The 12,398-nt window shown below is 43.0% G+C and overlaps 1 protein-coding gene across 9 annotated transcripts in view; it reads left to right on the top strand.

The window, feature by feature from the left end:
- DGKG (diacylglycerol kinase gamma) overlaps positions 1-12,398 on the top strand; it is a 227,593-nt gene that overhangs the window by 204,754 nt on the left and 10,441 nt on the right. For 7 of the 9 annotated variants that reach the window (XM_063807413.1, XM_016942469.3, XM_001152821.6 and 4 more), the window contains one exon: positions 6,859-9,839. The exons of the other annotated variants lie outside the window; for them this stretch is intronic. In XM_063807413.1, the coding sequence (XP_063663483.1) occupies positions 6,859-6,957 (99 nt within the window). In that variant the 3' untranslated portion in view covers positions 6,958-9,839. Of the gene's footprint in view, positions 1-6,858; positions 9,840-12,398 lie in introns of those variants that run through there. 9 annotated transcript variants of the gene reach the window in all.

The raw sequence follows: 12,398 nt of genomic DNA, 5'->3' as shown, positions 1-12,398 counted from the left end.
GAAAAGAAATATAATTAGAAAATATAATTAGAAAAAGAAATATAATTATTTGGAAAAGAGTCAAAACTGTCATTATTTGTAGGTGGTATGATTATGAACATAAAAAGCTAATAGAATAAACTGAAAACCTCAAAGGATAAATTACTTCAATAAAACCCTATAGAAAAAATGGACAAATATTAAGTTTTCCGGCATTAATATTAATAGTATACCAGCAATAATCAATTCAAAGGATATAATTAAAAGCTTAAAATATCATTATATAAGCAATGAAAGACATAAAATACTAAACTGAACTGTGTAAAATGCATGAAGATGACTATAAGATTTAACCAATAAAGAAAAAAAAAGGATTTGAACACAGAACATCCCATGTTCCTGAACAGGGATCCCAAAATCCCAATGCAATTGTTTTTTTAACTCTACAAACAAAGCAATTTCTGGGATGTTTTATGAAAGAACGCTGAGAAATAACTTCTTGCAAGATATTAAAATAATTATAAAGCCACAATAATTTGAATAACATGCTATTGGCATGATAATGGATAGATAAATCAATAGTACAGAAGCAAGCCTTGAGAAACCCTAGTATACATAAAAACTAATGAAGGAAAGAGAAAGATTATAAACTAATTAGGTAGGCATGAACTGTTTAGCATATGATATCCAAGAAATTGCGTTTCAGAAAATGTCTTTATATAGAACCTCTCACCTCAAACTGTATTCCAAAAACAAAACCAAAGCAAAAAAAAAAGCCCCCCAGTTCAATTACAGTATTAAATGTTCTTAGCTACCAGAAAAAAAATAGATGATCATAATTACACTGGGGGCAGGGATTTTCTAAGGAAAAAGTGACATATTCGACTGTTAACCAATTTTAATTTCTACAAGTCAAAAATCAATATAGAATCTTTGAAAGACTAAGGACAAGATGTTTGCATCGCTATCCCAAAGATCAGGTTAATTCTCACAAGGTATAAAGAAACCAGCTATTAGAATCCAGCGGAAAAAAAAAATACTAACAATGCAATAGTGAACAGAGAATTCATAGAAGAAGTGTCATGGGCTAATAAATCTATGAAATAATATTTAATATCACAAGTTTTTAAAAAAGGAAGAAAAGATTTTCAAATTAAAACAGTGAGAAAGCCATGCCATGTTTCACTGACCAATTAGCACAGCTGTTTTGTCTTTATATTCATTGCTGTCAAGGGTATGGGGAGACCAGGACACTCATACAGTGAGGCAAGAGTATCAACAGTTACAGCCATTCTGAAAAGCATGTAGACCCATGTGTCAAGAACTGTTATAAATATTAATATACGTTGATCTAGTTCATTTACTTTCACTTTTAAAAATTGTTCATATACTTCTAGGAATTTATTCTAAGTAAAATACAGATTACCAGAAATACAGAGAGACTGATATATAAGAATGTCACGTCTACATTACTTATCATTGCAAAAAGTTGGAAATTTCCTAAAAATTTCCTTAAAATGCCCAACATTTAGGGAAAGGTTTCAGCTGGGCACAGTGGCTCATGCCTGTAATCCCAGCACTTTGGGAGGCTGAGGCAGGCAGATCACGAGGTCAGGAGTTCAAGACCAGCCTGGCCAACATAATGAAACCTCATCTGTACTGAAAATATAAAAAATTAGCCGAGCATGGTGGTGGGTGCCTGTAATCCCAGCTATTCAGGAGACTGAGGCGGGAGAATCACTTGAACCCGGGAGGCGGAGGTTGCAGTGAGCCGAGATCACGCCGTTGCACTCCAGCCCAGGCGACAGTGCAAGACTCCATGTCAAAACAAAACAAAAACAAGAACAAAACAAAACCAAAATAAAACAAAAACAGAAGCCCATATTTGTTTATATATGTATATACAAACGTATATATATATTTATTCAGGAAACTTGTCTCATTATTATTACACTGTAAGATGATCTCTCATGCTTCACCATCACAGTTAGGTGGCATAATCTGAGCCTCAAAATTCAGAATCTTCTCCCAGAGTTAGACAATAGCAGAATCTCAAAGTCAAAGATGATCCTAGTTATCTAGTCCGGTGATTCTCAGACTTGAGTATGCATCTACATAACCTACAGGGGTTCTGAAACACAGATTGCTGGGCCACATCCCAGATTTTCTGGTTCAGTAAGTCTGGATGCCAGAGAGTTTTCATTTCTAACAAGTTCCAAGGTGATGCTGATGCTGCTGGCCTATGAGCCACACTTTGAGAACCAATGACGTAGTTGAACTTCCCAACTCATCAATAAATCCCACACTTCTTCCCCACCCTCTGCAAAACCTGATTGTCCAGTTACATTCTTTTTTTTTTTTCTTTTTCTTTTCTTTTTTTTTTTTTTTTTTGAGACAGAGTCTCGCTCTCTTGTCTAGGCTGGAGTGCAATGGCACAATCTCGGCTCACTGCAACCTGTGCCTCCCAGGTTCAAGTGATTCTCCTGCCTTGGCCTCCCAAGTAGCTGGGATTCCAGGCGCCCACTACCACGCCTGGCTAATTTTTGTATTTTTTAGTAGAGACGGGGTTTCACCATGTTGGCGAGGCTGGTCTCAAACTCCTGACCTCAGGTGATCTGCCCCACCTCGGCCTCCCAAAGTGCCAGGATTACAGGTGTGAGCCACTGCGCCTGGCCTTGTCCATTTACATTCGAAGGCCTCTGATGGCAGGAAACACTGTCAGGAAGCAGCACATTCTAGGATCTTGGAGAGCCCGGAAACAACTAAGACCGGAAAGCCATGCAAACCTTCCTCTTCCCTTAGGCTCACCATGTTTCTTTAACTTTTAAAATATTGCGGAGACTATTTGAGACCTTCCAGATTTGTGCCTTTCTATGCATCTCCAGTTCAAATTACAGCAGACCTCAGACACTTTTCTTTTTTGTTGTTTTGTTGTTTTGTTGTTGTTGAGACAAGGTCTCACTTTGTCACCCACACTGGAGTACAGTGGCGAGAACACGGCTCACTGCCGCCTCGACCTCCCAGGCTCAAGCGATCCTCTCACCTCAGCCTTCCAAGTAGCTAAGGGCGCGCCTCCACGTCTAGCTAATTTTTGTATTTTTTGTAGAGACGAAGTTTCACCATGTTCCCCAGGCTGGTCTTGAACTCCTGCACTCATGCGATCTGCCCCTCTGGGCTTCTCAAAGTACTGGGATTACAGGCGTGAGCCACCACGCCTGGCCCCTCAGACACCTTTCAAATGGTTTGGGAAGGGTTCACACTTCAGGTTATTGGCCATTTTACTAGGCATTATCTGAATTACACGCCCTGAGAAGGCAACATTGAGGAAGAAGTCCCTCAATCTCTTGCTTCTCTTGAAGTCATAAGAATGTGTTGGTTTGCAGAAAACAGCCCCCGACAAAGTCAATCCCCAGCACTAGTGAAGTTCACGTTTTTATTCTATTTTAAAGGGGAAATTACATGCTGTAATAGTTTTGTGAACTTCGAACTATCATGCAAGAGTCTAGTGTATCAATTCTCTCTGTGATCAAACAGAAAACTATGCACTAAGCTGCTGATCTTAGCACTTGGCCAGGTGCTGTCAGTGATGTGAACAGTTTTTAAGAAAATCATGGAGACTTTAGTCAATGGCCTGACTTGCCCAATTACCAAAGAAGCTTGGGTGCTAACTACAGAAACGTGGGATGACCTCTTTCTATCAGGGTTTGAAAAGGCAGGCTTAGCCACATCCAACTACCTCCTAAAATAGGATCGTAACTATTTTACCTGCTAGCCCCTAATTTGAGGGTAAGGGACTGATATCCCTTTGACTGGAAATGAGGATATGATTTCATACTTCTTTCGGTTCTATAGTAATAGAATCCACAAAGCTGACCAAAATATTATGTTACCCAGGAGCCCCAGACTCCTACCCTGTCAAGACCTTTGTCAGAACCGCTGAAAAACAAGCAGGAGAGATTTGAGTTTTACTTCCTCTTCCGTGCCCTGGAGGTACTAACTAGCAAATAAATAGCTCAGCTAAAGGGAGAAAAAAGAGAAGCGAGGGTCTCGTATCATCTAAAAAATAAATAAATAAATAAATAAAATAAAATAAAATTTAAAAAAAGGCCGGGCGCGGTGGCTCGTGCCTGTAATCCCAGCACTTTGGGAGGCCGACACGGGCGGATCATGAGGTCAGGAGATAGAGACCATCCTGGCCAACATGGTGAAACCCCGTCTCTACTAAAAATAAAAAAATTAGCCAGGCATGGTGATAAGCACCTGTAGTCCCAGCTACTCAGGAGGCTGAGGCAGAAGAATCGCTTGAACCTGGGAGGTGGAGGTTGCAGTGAGCCGAGATTGCATCACTGCACTCCAGCCTGGGTGATAGAGCGAGACTCTGTCTCAAAAATAAAAAAAGGAGGGGAGGGGCTCTACCAGCGGGAAATGTAGGCACCCGCTACCATCCTCTGCTTCCAACAGAGCCATCTCCACTGCCAGCACGTAGGGCTTATCAGTCAGTACTTCCACAGTGTGTTGTACCCTGAACAGGCACTGCACTGGCTCAGAGAGTACCGTGATGAATAAGCTGAAGTCCTTCCCCTCATGGGCATGGGAGATCAGGAGTGAGAGAAGGCTGACCACAGGGGAACATGCCACAAACATGTTCCACAGGGGAACAAAGAATGCTACATTGCATGCCACAGATAAGTGCTGTCCGAGTCTCCAGTCTCCAGCCTATGCCTCGCTTCCGTGCGTCCTGGGATAAACATAATGCCCACAATAAGACACACAACACAAAATGATGTTGATGCATTCTCGGTTTTCTCCTCTGGTGACTATCACAAAACAGAGACTCTCTCCCCTTTTTTAGGTCTCCGGGCTGGTGGAAGCCAACATAAGAATCATTTTCAGCTTTTAGCACCAGGTTATGCTAATTGTCCACAGTGTCTTCTGGTTCTATCCTTCCCTTCCATTTCCTGGAGCCCTTTATTTTTATTTTATTTTTTTGAGATGGAGTCTCTCTCTGTCGCACAGGCTGGAGTGCAGTGGTGCAATCTTGGCTCACCGCAACCTCTGCCTCCCGGGTTCAAGTGATTCTCCTACCTCAGCCTCCCACGTAACTGGGATTACAGGTGCCTGCCACCACCTCCAACTAATTTCTGTATTTTTAGTACAGACAGGGTTTCACCATGTTGGCCAGGCTGGTCTCAAACTCCTGGCCTCAAGCGATCCGCCCATCTCAGCCTCCCGAAGTGCTGGGATTACAGTTCCTGGAGCCCTTTCAATGTAAACCTGGCTTACAGTAGTGCCCTCTTAGCCAGGCACTCACTACCCCAGCTCACCTTGACAACAGCTGTTAAATAATTTCCCTCAAACTCTTTTCTTTTGTGTCATGTTATTCTCCAGCGCAGAATGCCATCTCTCATGCTTCCTCGTTTCTTCACGTGAACCCAGTCTTTCTGCCTCCCTTTAAAACCCCACACCAGCTGCCCCACCTGTGTCCATGACCACATTTCTCATAGTTTGCCCTGAACTCAACCTGCTCATCTGTGACTTCTCTACCCACTCCCTTTTCATCAACACATTTCCTTTCCTTCCTTCAGATTTTAAAATTCTTTCCTCCTTGTTCCCATCAGACTTTTCTCATTCCATGCCCACCTTGTTTTGGACACCACTTGGTTTAGCCGACATTGATTTAAATTCGTTGATGGTTCTGTGTTCAAGAGTTCTGTTGTTCCCTGCGGTCACACTGTCATTTCCTATAATGTGGTAAAAACCACAAGAATGAGTTCATAGGTTCTGTTTCTTTTGACATCCATCTTTCTCTTTCTCTTTCTCCATAAGACAAGGATTTCACTAACTGTTACTTTCCATTTTACAGTTTACAGTGGGCTTTCATTGACAATCTATTCTTTGATCTTTGTGAGGAAAATAAGACAAATGTTATCCTCCTCATTTACAGTTCAGTAAGCACTGGCTCTGAAGAGTCAATGATTCATCTAAATGTTCACAGCAAAGAAGTGGAAGTGTCTGGACTCAAACCCAGGTCTTTGAATTCTAATTGCTTCCTGTTCCCACTTCATCGTCCTACTCTGAGCATTATCATACTTAATAAATATTGTGGATGGATAATGTAGATTATTAAGGTTGCAAGGCCACACTCAGGTAGGAATTAACTATTTCAAAGCCATGACCTGAGGATAAGGTTGGGAATAAAGGCAAAAATGAGAATACATCAGTGTCTTTCACTTCCGATTGACTTAAAGTTTACAGGAGAAAACACTTATAAATCCTAAAATTTAAAGAAAAAAAAGTTTTAAAAAGAATTTAGGGTCTTCCCTCAAAGGCCAAGAAAAGAGGAAATACATAAGGCACTCACTTGGGAACTCTCCACATAATGGTGCTTGGTCAGAGGTCAGACCAAAGCCTCGGTCTCTTGATTGACATCTCAGCACTGCCTTGGCAGGAATGACCAGGAGCAATGGAGGCTGGGAATCTGAAGAACTGGGCTCTAATTGTGCTGCTGCTCTGTTTGTGAACTTAGGCTAGTCTAATGGGCTCCTGCAGAGGGGTCGATTGAGTCCCTGAGGTCTCCTCTGGCTGTGACATTCTGAGAGTCTGTGAATACCAAGAACACAAGACAGGTGTGAGCTGATCACCACGTGGGAAGCTCACACCTGTCTCTCCCCAGTGCTTCCGCCCCTCACTTCCAGCCGTGCCAAACTCCAGGCCCAGTCAGGGTCAAGTTGCCAATTTTGAAGCCGTTCAAGGACAGTTGTCCTTCTGCATGGGGCTCCTTCCAGCCTGAAGCTGGCCTTTCCTTTCTCTGCGACTCACTCTCCCTTAGGCTACTGAGATTTGCATGCCACTAATTCATTTCTGCCTCTTTGCTTTTAGATTAAAATTACTCACAAGAACCAAGCGCCCATGATGATGGGGCCTCCCCAGAAGAGCAGCTTCTTCTCGTTGAGAAGGAAGAGCCGTTCAAAAGACTAAACAGTGTGCCAAACACCAGCTAAACCAAGAGAGAAAGCAAGAAACTATAATGCACACTCGCACACACACATTTATGTGCACACTCACACATGCACACACACACACACACACTCTTCTCTAACCAGTGGAAGCAAAGCCACCCTTCGGGAAGAAAACGTCACCTTGCCATACATTCTGTTTCAACAGTGGGTACACCCCTAACAGAGCCAGTGCCAACAAAACATTTTGAATGGACTTAGGGCCCATGAGGTTGTGGCTGGCTTAGGCAGCAACCTCCACATTCCCACAGGCCTTGAGTAGAATTTTCTGAGACTGAAGGGAAATCCCCCTTTCTTTCTACCAGCCCTGCAAGTTTCCTCACGGACGCTCGCGAGGAGCAGGCTGCAGGTTTCCTGCCTATGGTGAGATCAGATGTGGCCAAGGGAAAGAGCTCTGGTTCCAGAGAATTTGCACAAAGGTCCCTCTGTACAGAGACAAAACGGACTCCGGCTCTCAGAGCATAATCCTTGGCAGGGCTCAGCAGGCGCACGTTGGTTTCTTGGTCATCCTTTGAGTGACAACTTCTCCCTGAACCTGCTGAAGAGGCAGAAAGGCCGTGGAAAGCTGTATTTCCATTCTTGGGTTTCTGCGCCGTCAGTGGGCACTTGTTATTTTCCCGGAACCTTCTCCTGGTGTCTATGTGTTTGTTTAGAGGCGGCTCCAAGAGCCCCCAGAGCTGCCTGCATAGCACACCTTAGATGTGGTATTTATTTTCTTAGTTCTGTGAACACCTGGGAGGGAAAGCGGAGAAACTGGGATTTATTTTTCAAATTGGTGTCATAATATTGTGTAAAAAGGGAAGGAAAAAAAAACCACCCCCAGCTTCTTTCTTTTTCAAGCCAAAGCGTGTTTCCTGTTTGAGTTCCAAGCCCTGGTGGCAGACTATTCCTGAAGGCAGAAAAGATGGGAAGGAAGGAACTTTGCTGGGGAAACCAGGAGACGGTTCCCTCCTGCTTCTTTGCACTCACCACTCCCAGAGTATGACCTGAAGGACCTTCTGATGGTCTTAACGTGTGTGTGCGTGTGTGTGTGTGTATATATATATATATTTAGCCTATATATTTATATATATATAAATATTTATTTACTGATGGACTTTTCCTGATTGGAAAAAAAAAAAAAAAACATAGGTAGTATGAGACAGAAAGTGGTAAGGAAAAAGAAGTTTCTCACTTCCCGACTCCACTGTTTCATTGTCAGGACGCATCTCCCTGCGGTGATCACAAGGGTTAAGGGGAATGAAAGTAGCTCCCTATTATGAACGAAGAGACCGAGAACTCCTATTCTGGATCCTCAAAACAAGCATGAAAGACCTGCTGGGCTGGATTTACTCTCCCATTTGTCAGATAAGAAAATTGAGTCTCAGAAAAGTTCAGAGACTTTTCCATGGTGTCTTGGCTAATGCAGCTTGAGAGTAGGTGCCGTTACAAAGATATTTAATGGAGAAAAGAACCCACACATCTCAGAGTAGGGTCATTTCTGGTCACTGAAAAGTGAGTCCACTTGGATCCAGGTTGCCAGGGAGGAACAAACGTACAGCACATGCGTGGATGGGATATCCCCACACAAGAAAACGAGCGCCTCATGCTGCTTCCCAGAGGTTCTCTCTGACCTGAATGGAAAAGAAGTTGGTCTGAGATCGAAGGTACTAAACAGATCATCAGACTGAACTATTCACATGTCACCTCATCATGGTCATCATAGTCTCTTAGTTTGGAAACAACCTTGGCTGCAGGGATGACCTCAGTGGAGAGTCACAAGAAGGACTGAGGCGTCTTCTGCAAGATACTGCCAGCCAGGACAGAGGGGTCTCAGCAGAGCTCAGTGGGCTTCATTCAGCAAGTGCCAGCATTACCATCCTTTCCCAAGGGCAAGGCCATGCAGAGCTTCATTGGGCCTCCATCCCTCTCTGAGATTTATCAGTGGAAACTTGGACCCACTTGATATCGCTCCACTGAGCTGCCTCTAATCTCCTTGCATTGGACAGGAGCTTTGGACAAAGAAGGGAATATTAAGATTGTGTGTACAAATGGCACTTAACTGTGAAGGACCATCTAGGAGCAAGATCCTGGACCATTCTGCTCAACCTAACAGTGCAGAATGCTAAGTAAGGGGAAAACCAGGCCACCTGAAGAATATCTTTAATGATGGTATTCTTGGTGATGGGACCAACAAGCTCCAGAATTACTACAGGTACTATCTTGGAAGCCACTTGATTCTGAAACTGAGGCAGGTTCAGGTTTGGGGTCACTGATTCTAAGACATTTACAGAAGTTCGTGCATGTGTTTCAGCCATGATCCCCAAGATTGAGGCTATTGAGACATGGCACTATCAACAGGTGAAATTGATTCTCAGAGACTCACAGGTCTCATGAAGGGGCTGTGCAGAAAATGGCCCTTACCTGCTGTACCCTAGTGCACAGGACTTGCAATGTTGCTTGAGAGACATATCCCAAGTCCTTCTTAGAGGCATGGAGTATAACAACTTCAGTGGAATTGCACTTCCAGTTTGGTAACCTTAGTAAATCTTGTGTTGTTGTTTAATCGTGCCTTGCAAATCATCCTTTAAACACTATGACTGTGGTTTCTTGTTGTGGAGTCCCTCATCATAGTGACCCGCATAGCAACCTCTGAGGTTAGCAGAGAAGGTATTATTATCTCGATCTCAATGAGGAGAACAAGGCTTAATGAGGTTTAGTGACTTCTCAAAACCGCATGGTTAGTCAGGGGAGAACCTAATCCCTTATTTCTTATCTTATTCTGATTCTGGCCATGCTACAAACATGTTCTCACCTGCCCCCCATGCTTCTACCCCAACAGCAATAAAAACTGTAAAGCAGGAACTCTCTAGTACATTGTGTTGTCCCTAAACTGATGGGCTAGGAATTGTGTCTCATTATGGCTTAGTCTTTGTGGGTTTTCCCCAGTGAGTTGAGAGTGGAGATAGACCTAGTAGGATGATTATATTCAGGTCAGAGACCAGCTCCTCTCAAGAGAGTTCTTTCCACAGATGGAAAAGATACGTTAAAATTGCCAAATAAATTAGGAAATACTTGGCAGAACCTGGAAGAGCCTCCAGACTGGCGTTACATAACATGCATATACATTATACATATGCACATTATATAAGGTGACATAGTACTTAATGTGCTGTATATATTATGTAAATTACATATTTGTGAGTAATCATGATAAATATAGAGACCCACTAATCACTTTTTTACACATACTCAGTGACAGATTAGGAAGTTACTTTGCCAGAGAGTCTTAAAACTTACTCTCTTCTGCTGCTTTGGTTCCAACTCCTGCCAAAAATAATTGCATCAACTTTTCCCATCTCTAGCCCCCTCTTCTCTTGGCCAAAACTCTCAGTTACCTCCTGTCCCAGCTAGTCTGTGCCTTCCGTGCAACACTACCACAATTGGGATCCATAAAAATAGAATCATGGGGATGGGAAGGATCTAGATGCTCACTCAGATCCCCTATATGTCAGGCCTACACCTCAACACTCCCAGGCAGGTGCATGTCTAATGCTAATATTAAAAGAGCGGGAGTTGGGGGAAGGAGGAAGAGTCTACCAGCCTTCCAAGGAAGGAAACTTCACAGTCTTCCTTGGCCGCCAGCTCCAGGCTCTAACAGTAATCAATCAGGAAATTATTTCAAATGTCCAGTCTGAGTCCCCACAGCATATCTGAAACCATAATTTCCTAAAATGTGTCTCCCAAAACACTAGTGTCCATCAAATGTTCCGTGAAAAAAGAGTTCTGTGGTCAAGTGCTAAATCTCTTCTGGGAAGTACATAGAGAGTCTCTGAGAACTCCTAGTAAAGAACCATAGAGTCCTTTATTTGTCAACATCTATAGATTAGAAAACACTGCCTTAAGACCACCATTTATTTTGTTGTTCTCAGTGGAGGTGGAAACACGCAAGTGACCATCCTCCACAATAATATCTCAAAAAGTGCTTTTTCTAGGACAAGAAGTCTCCATTCTTTTTTTTTTTTTTTTTTTTTTGGCCAGGGGCTGGGGACAGAGTTTTGCTGTTGTTGTCCAGGCTGGAGTGCAATGGCACAGTCTCGGTTAACTGCAAGCTCTGCCTCCTAGGTTCAAGCGATTCTCCTGCCTCTCCTGAGTAGCTTGGATTACAGGCATGCGCCACTGTGCCCAGCTAATTTTTGTATTTTTAGTAGAGATGGGGTTTCACCACCTTGGCCAGGCTGGTCTCGAATTCCTGACCTCAGGTGACCCACCTGCCTCAGCTTCCCAAAGTGCTGGGATTACAGGCATGAGCCACCACGCCCGGCCAAGTCTCCATTCTTAAGACCCTTTTTCTTGTTTCTTTATGAGATTGTTTGTCTATTTTTATTGTTCCCCTCTACACATCTTCAAGCAAGAATCAATGATCTAGGCCCTTTGTTTCCTGAGTTGGGAAGGGACTGGAAAGGGGATTAAAGAGAAGAAAAAATGAAAGGGTAGGCATGATAGCAGGTAGAGATCAGACTTCATCTGTGTAACTCCAGAGACCAGAATCAGGTCTGAAAAACACAGTTGTAGACAGGTTAACTTCTATTCAATTTAATAACTACTCCTGGAGCTGCTCTAATATGGAAAGGGCTGCCATGTACGGGAATGAACATGCACCTGCTCTTATAGGAAAAAGCTTTGACCTGGTTGGATGGGAAACAAACAGTAACTAATCTACCTTGCCCCAAAAGCTATTTAAACTGTTTTCGTAGGCATTAATGTTATATCAGTAAATCTATTAATTCCCTTTGAACAGCATTTCTTGGTGTCCCTTATTTTCTGAAAGAATGAAAAATGACTCCAAGCGCAATTTCTGGATTGGGAGTACTGACCATTTAGACCAGTCTTGGACATGGCAGGATTGACCTGACTCACTGGCACCCTCAAGGGTCGCTGATGGTGGTTGTGATTGCTCCTTGGTAGCTCTGAGAACTTAAAAAATGGATTGTAGTATTAAAGTCAAACAGATTTTGCCCTTCTACCGAGATCCATATGAACAGTTTGGAACTTCTAATCATAAATATCAGACCTGTATCAGACTTGCAATAGCAAGGAAAAAGAAACTATCCTACATCTCAAATTCCAACAAGTTTTAAATAAAACAGGAGAGCAGAATTGTACAAACTTTCATATGGAGCCATTGATTTTAGCTCAACTTGATGTTCTACCATATTAGAGTGCATCTTTCAACTTTCTGCTATAAAGAGAAAACAGGAAAGGGAGATAAGAAAGGAAACTCCCAGCTGGGCACGGTGGCTCACGCCTGTAATCCCAGCACTTTGGGAGGCCAAGGCGGGCAGGTCACGAGGTCAGGAGTTCGAGACCAGCCTGACCAACATGGTGAAACCCCGTCTCTACTGAAAATACAAAAATTAGTTG

Source organism: Pan troglodytes, chromosome 2 (genome assembly GCF_028858775.2).
Source record: "Pan troglodytes isolate AG18354 chromosome 2, NHGRI_mPanTro3-v2.0_pri, whole genome shotgun sequence".
Classification (NCBI taxonomy): domain Eukaryota; kingdom Metazoa; phylum Chordata; class Mammalia; order Primates; family Hominidae; genus Pan; species Pan troglodytes.
This window is presented reverse-complemented; position numbering and strand designations above follow the sequence as displayed.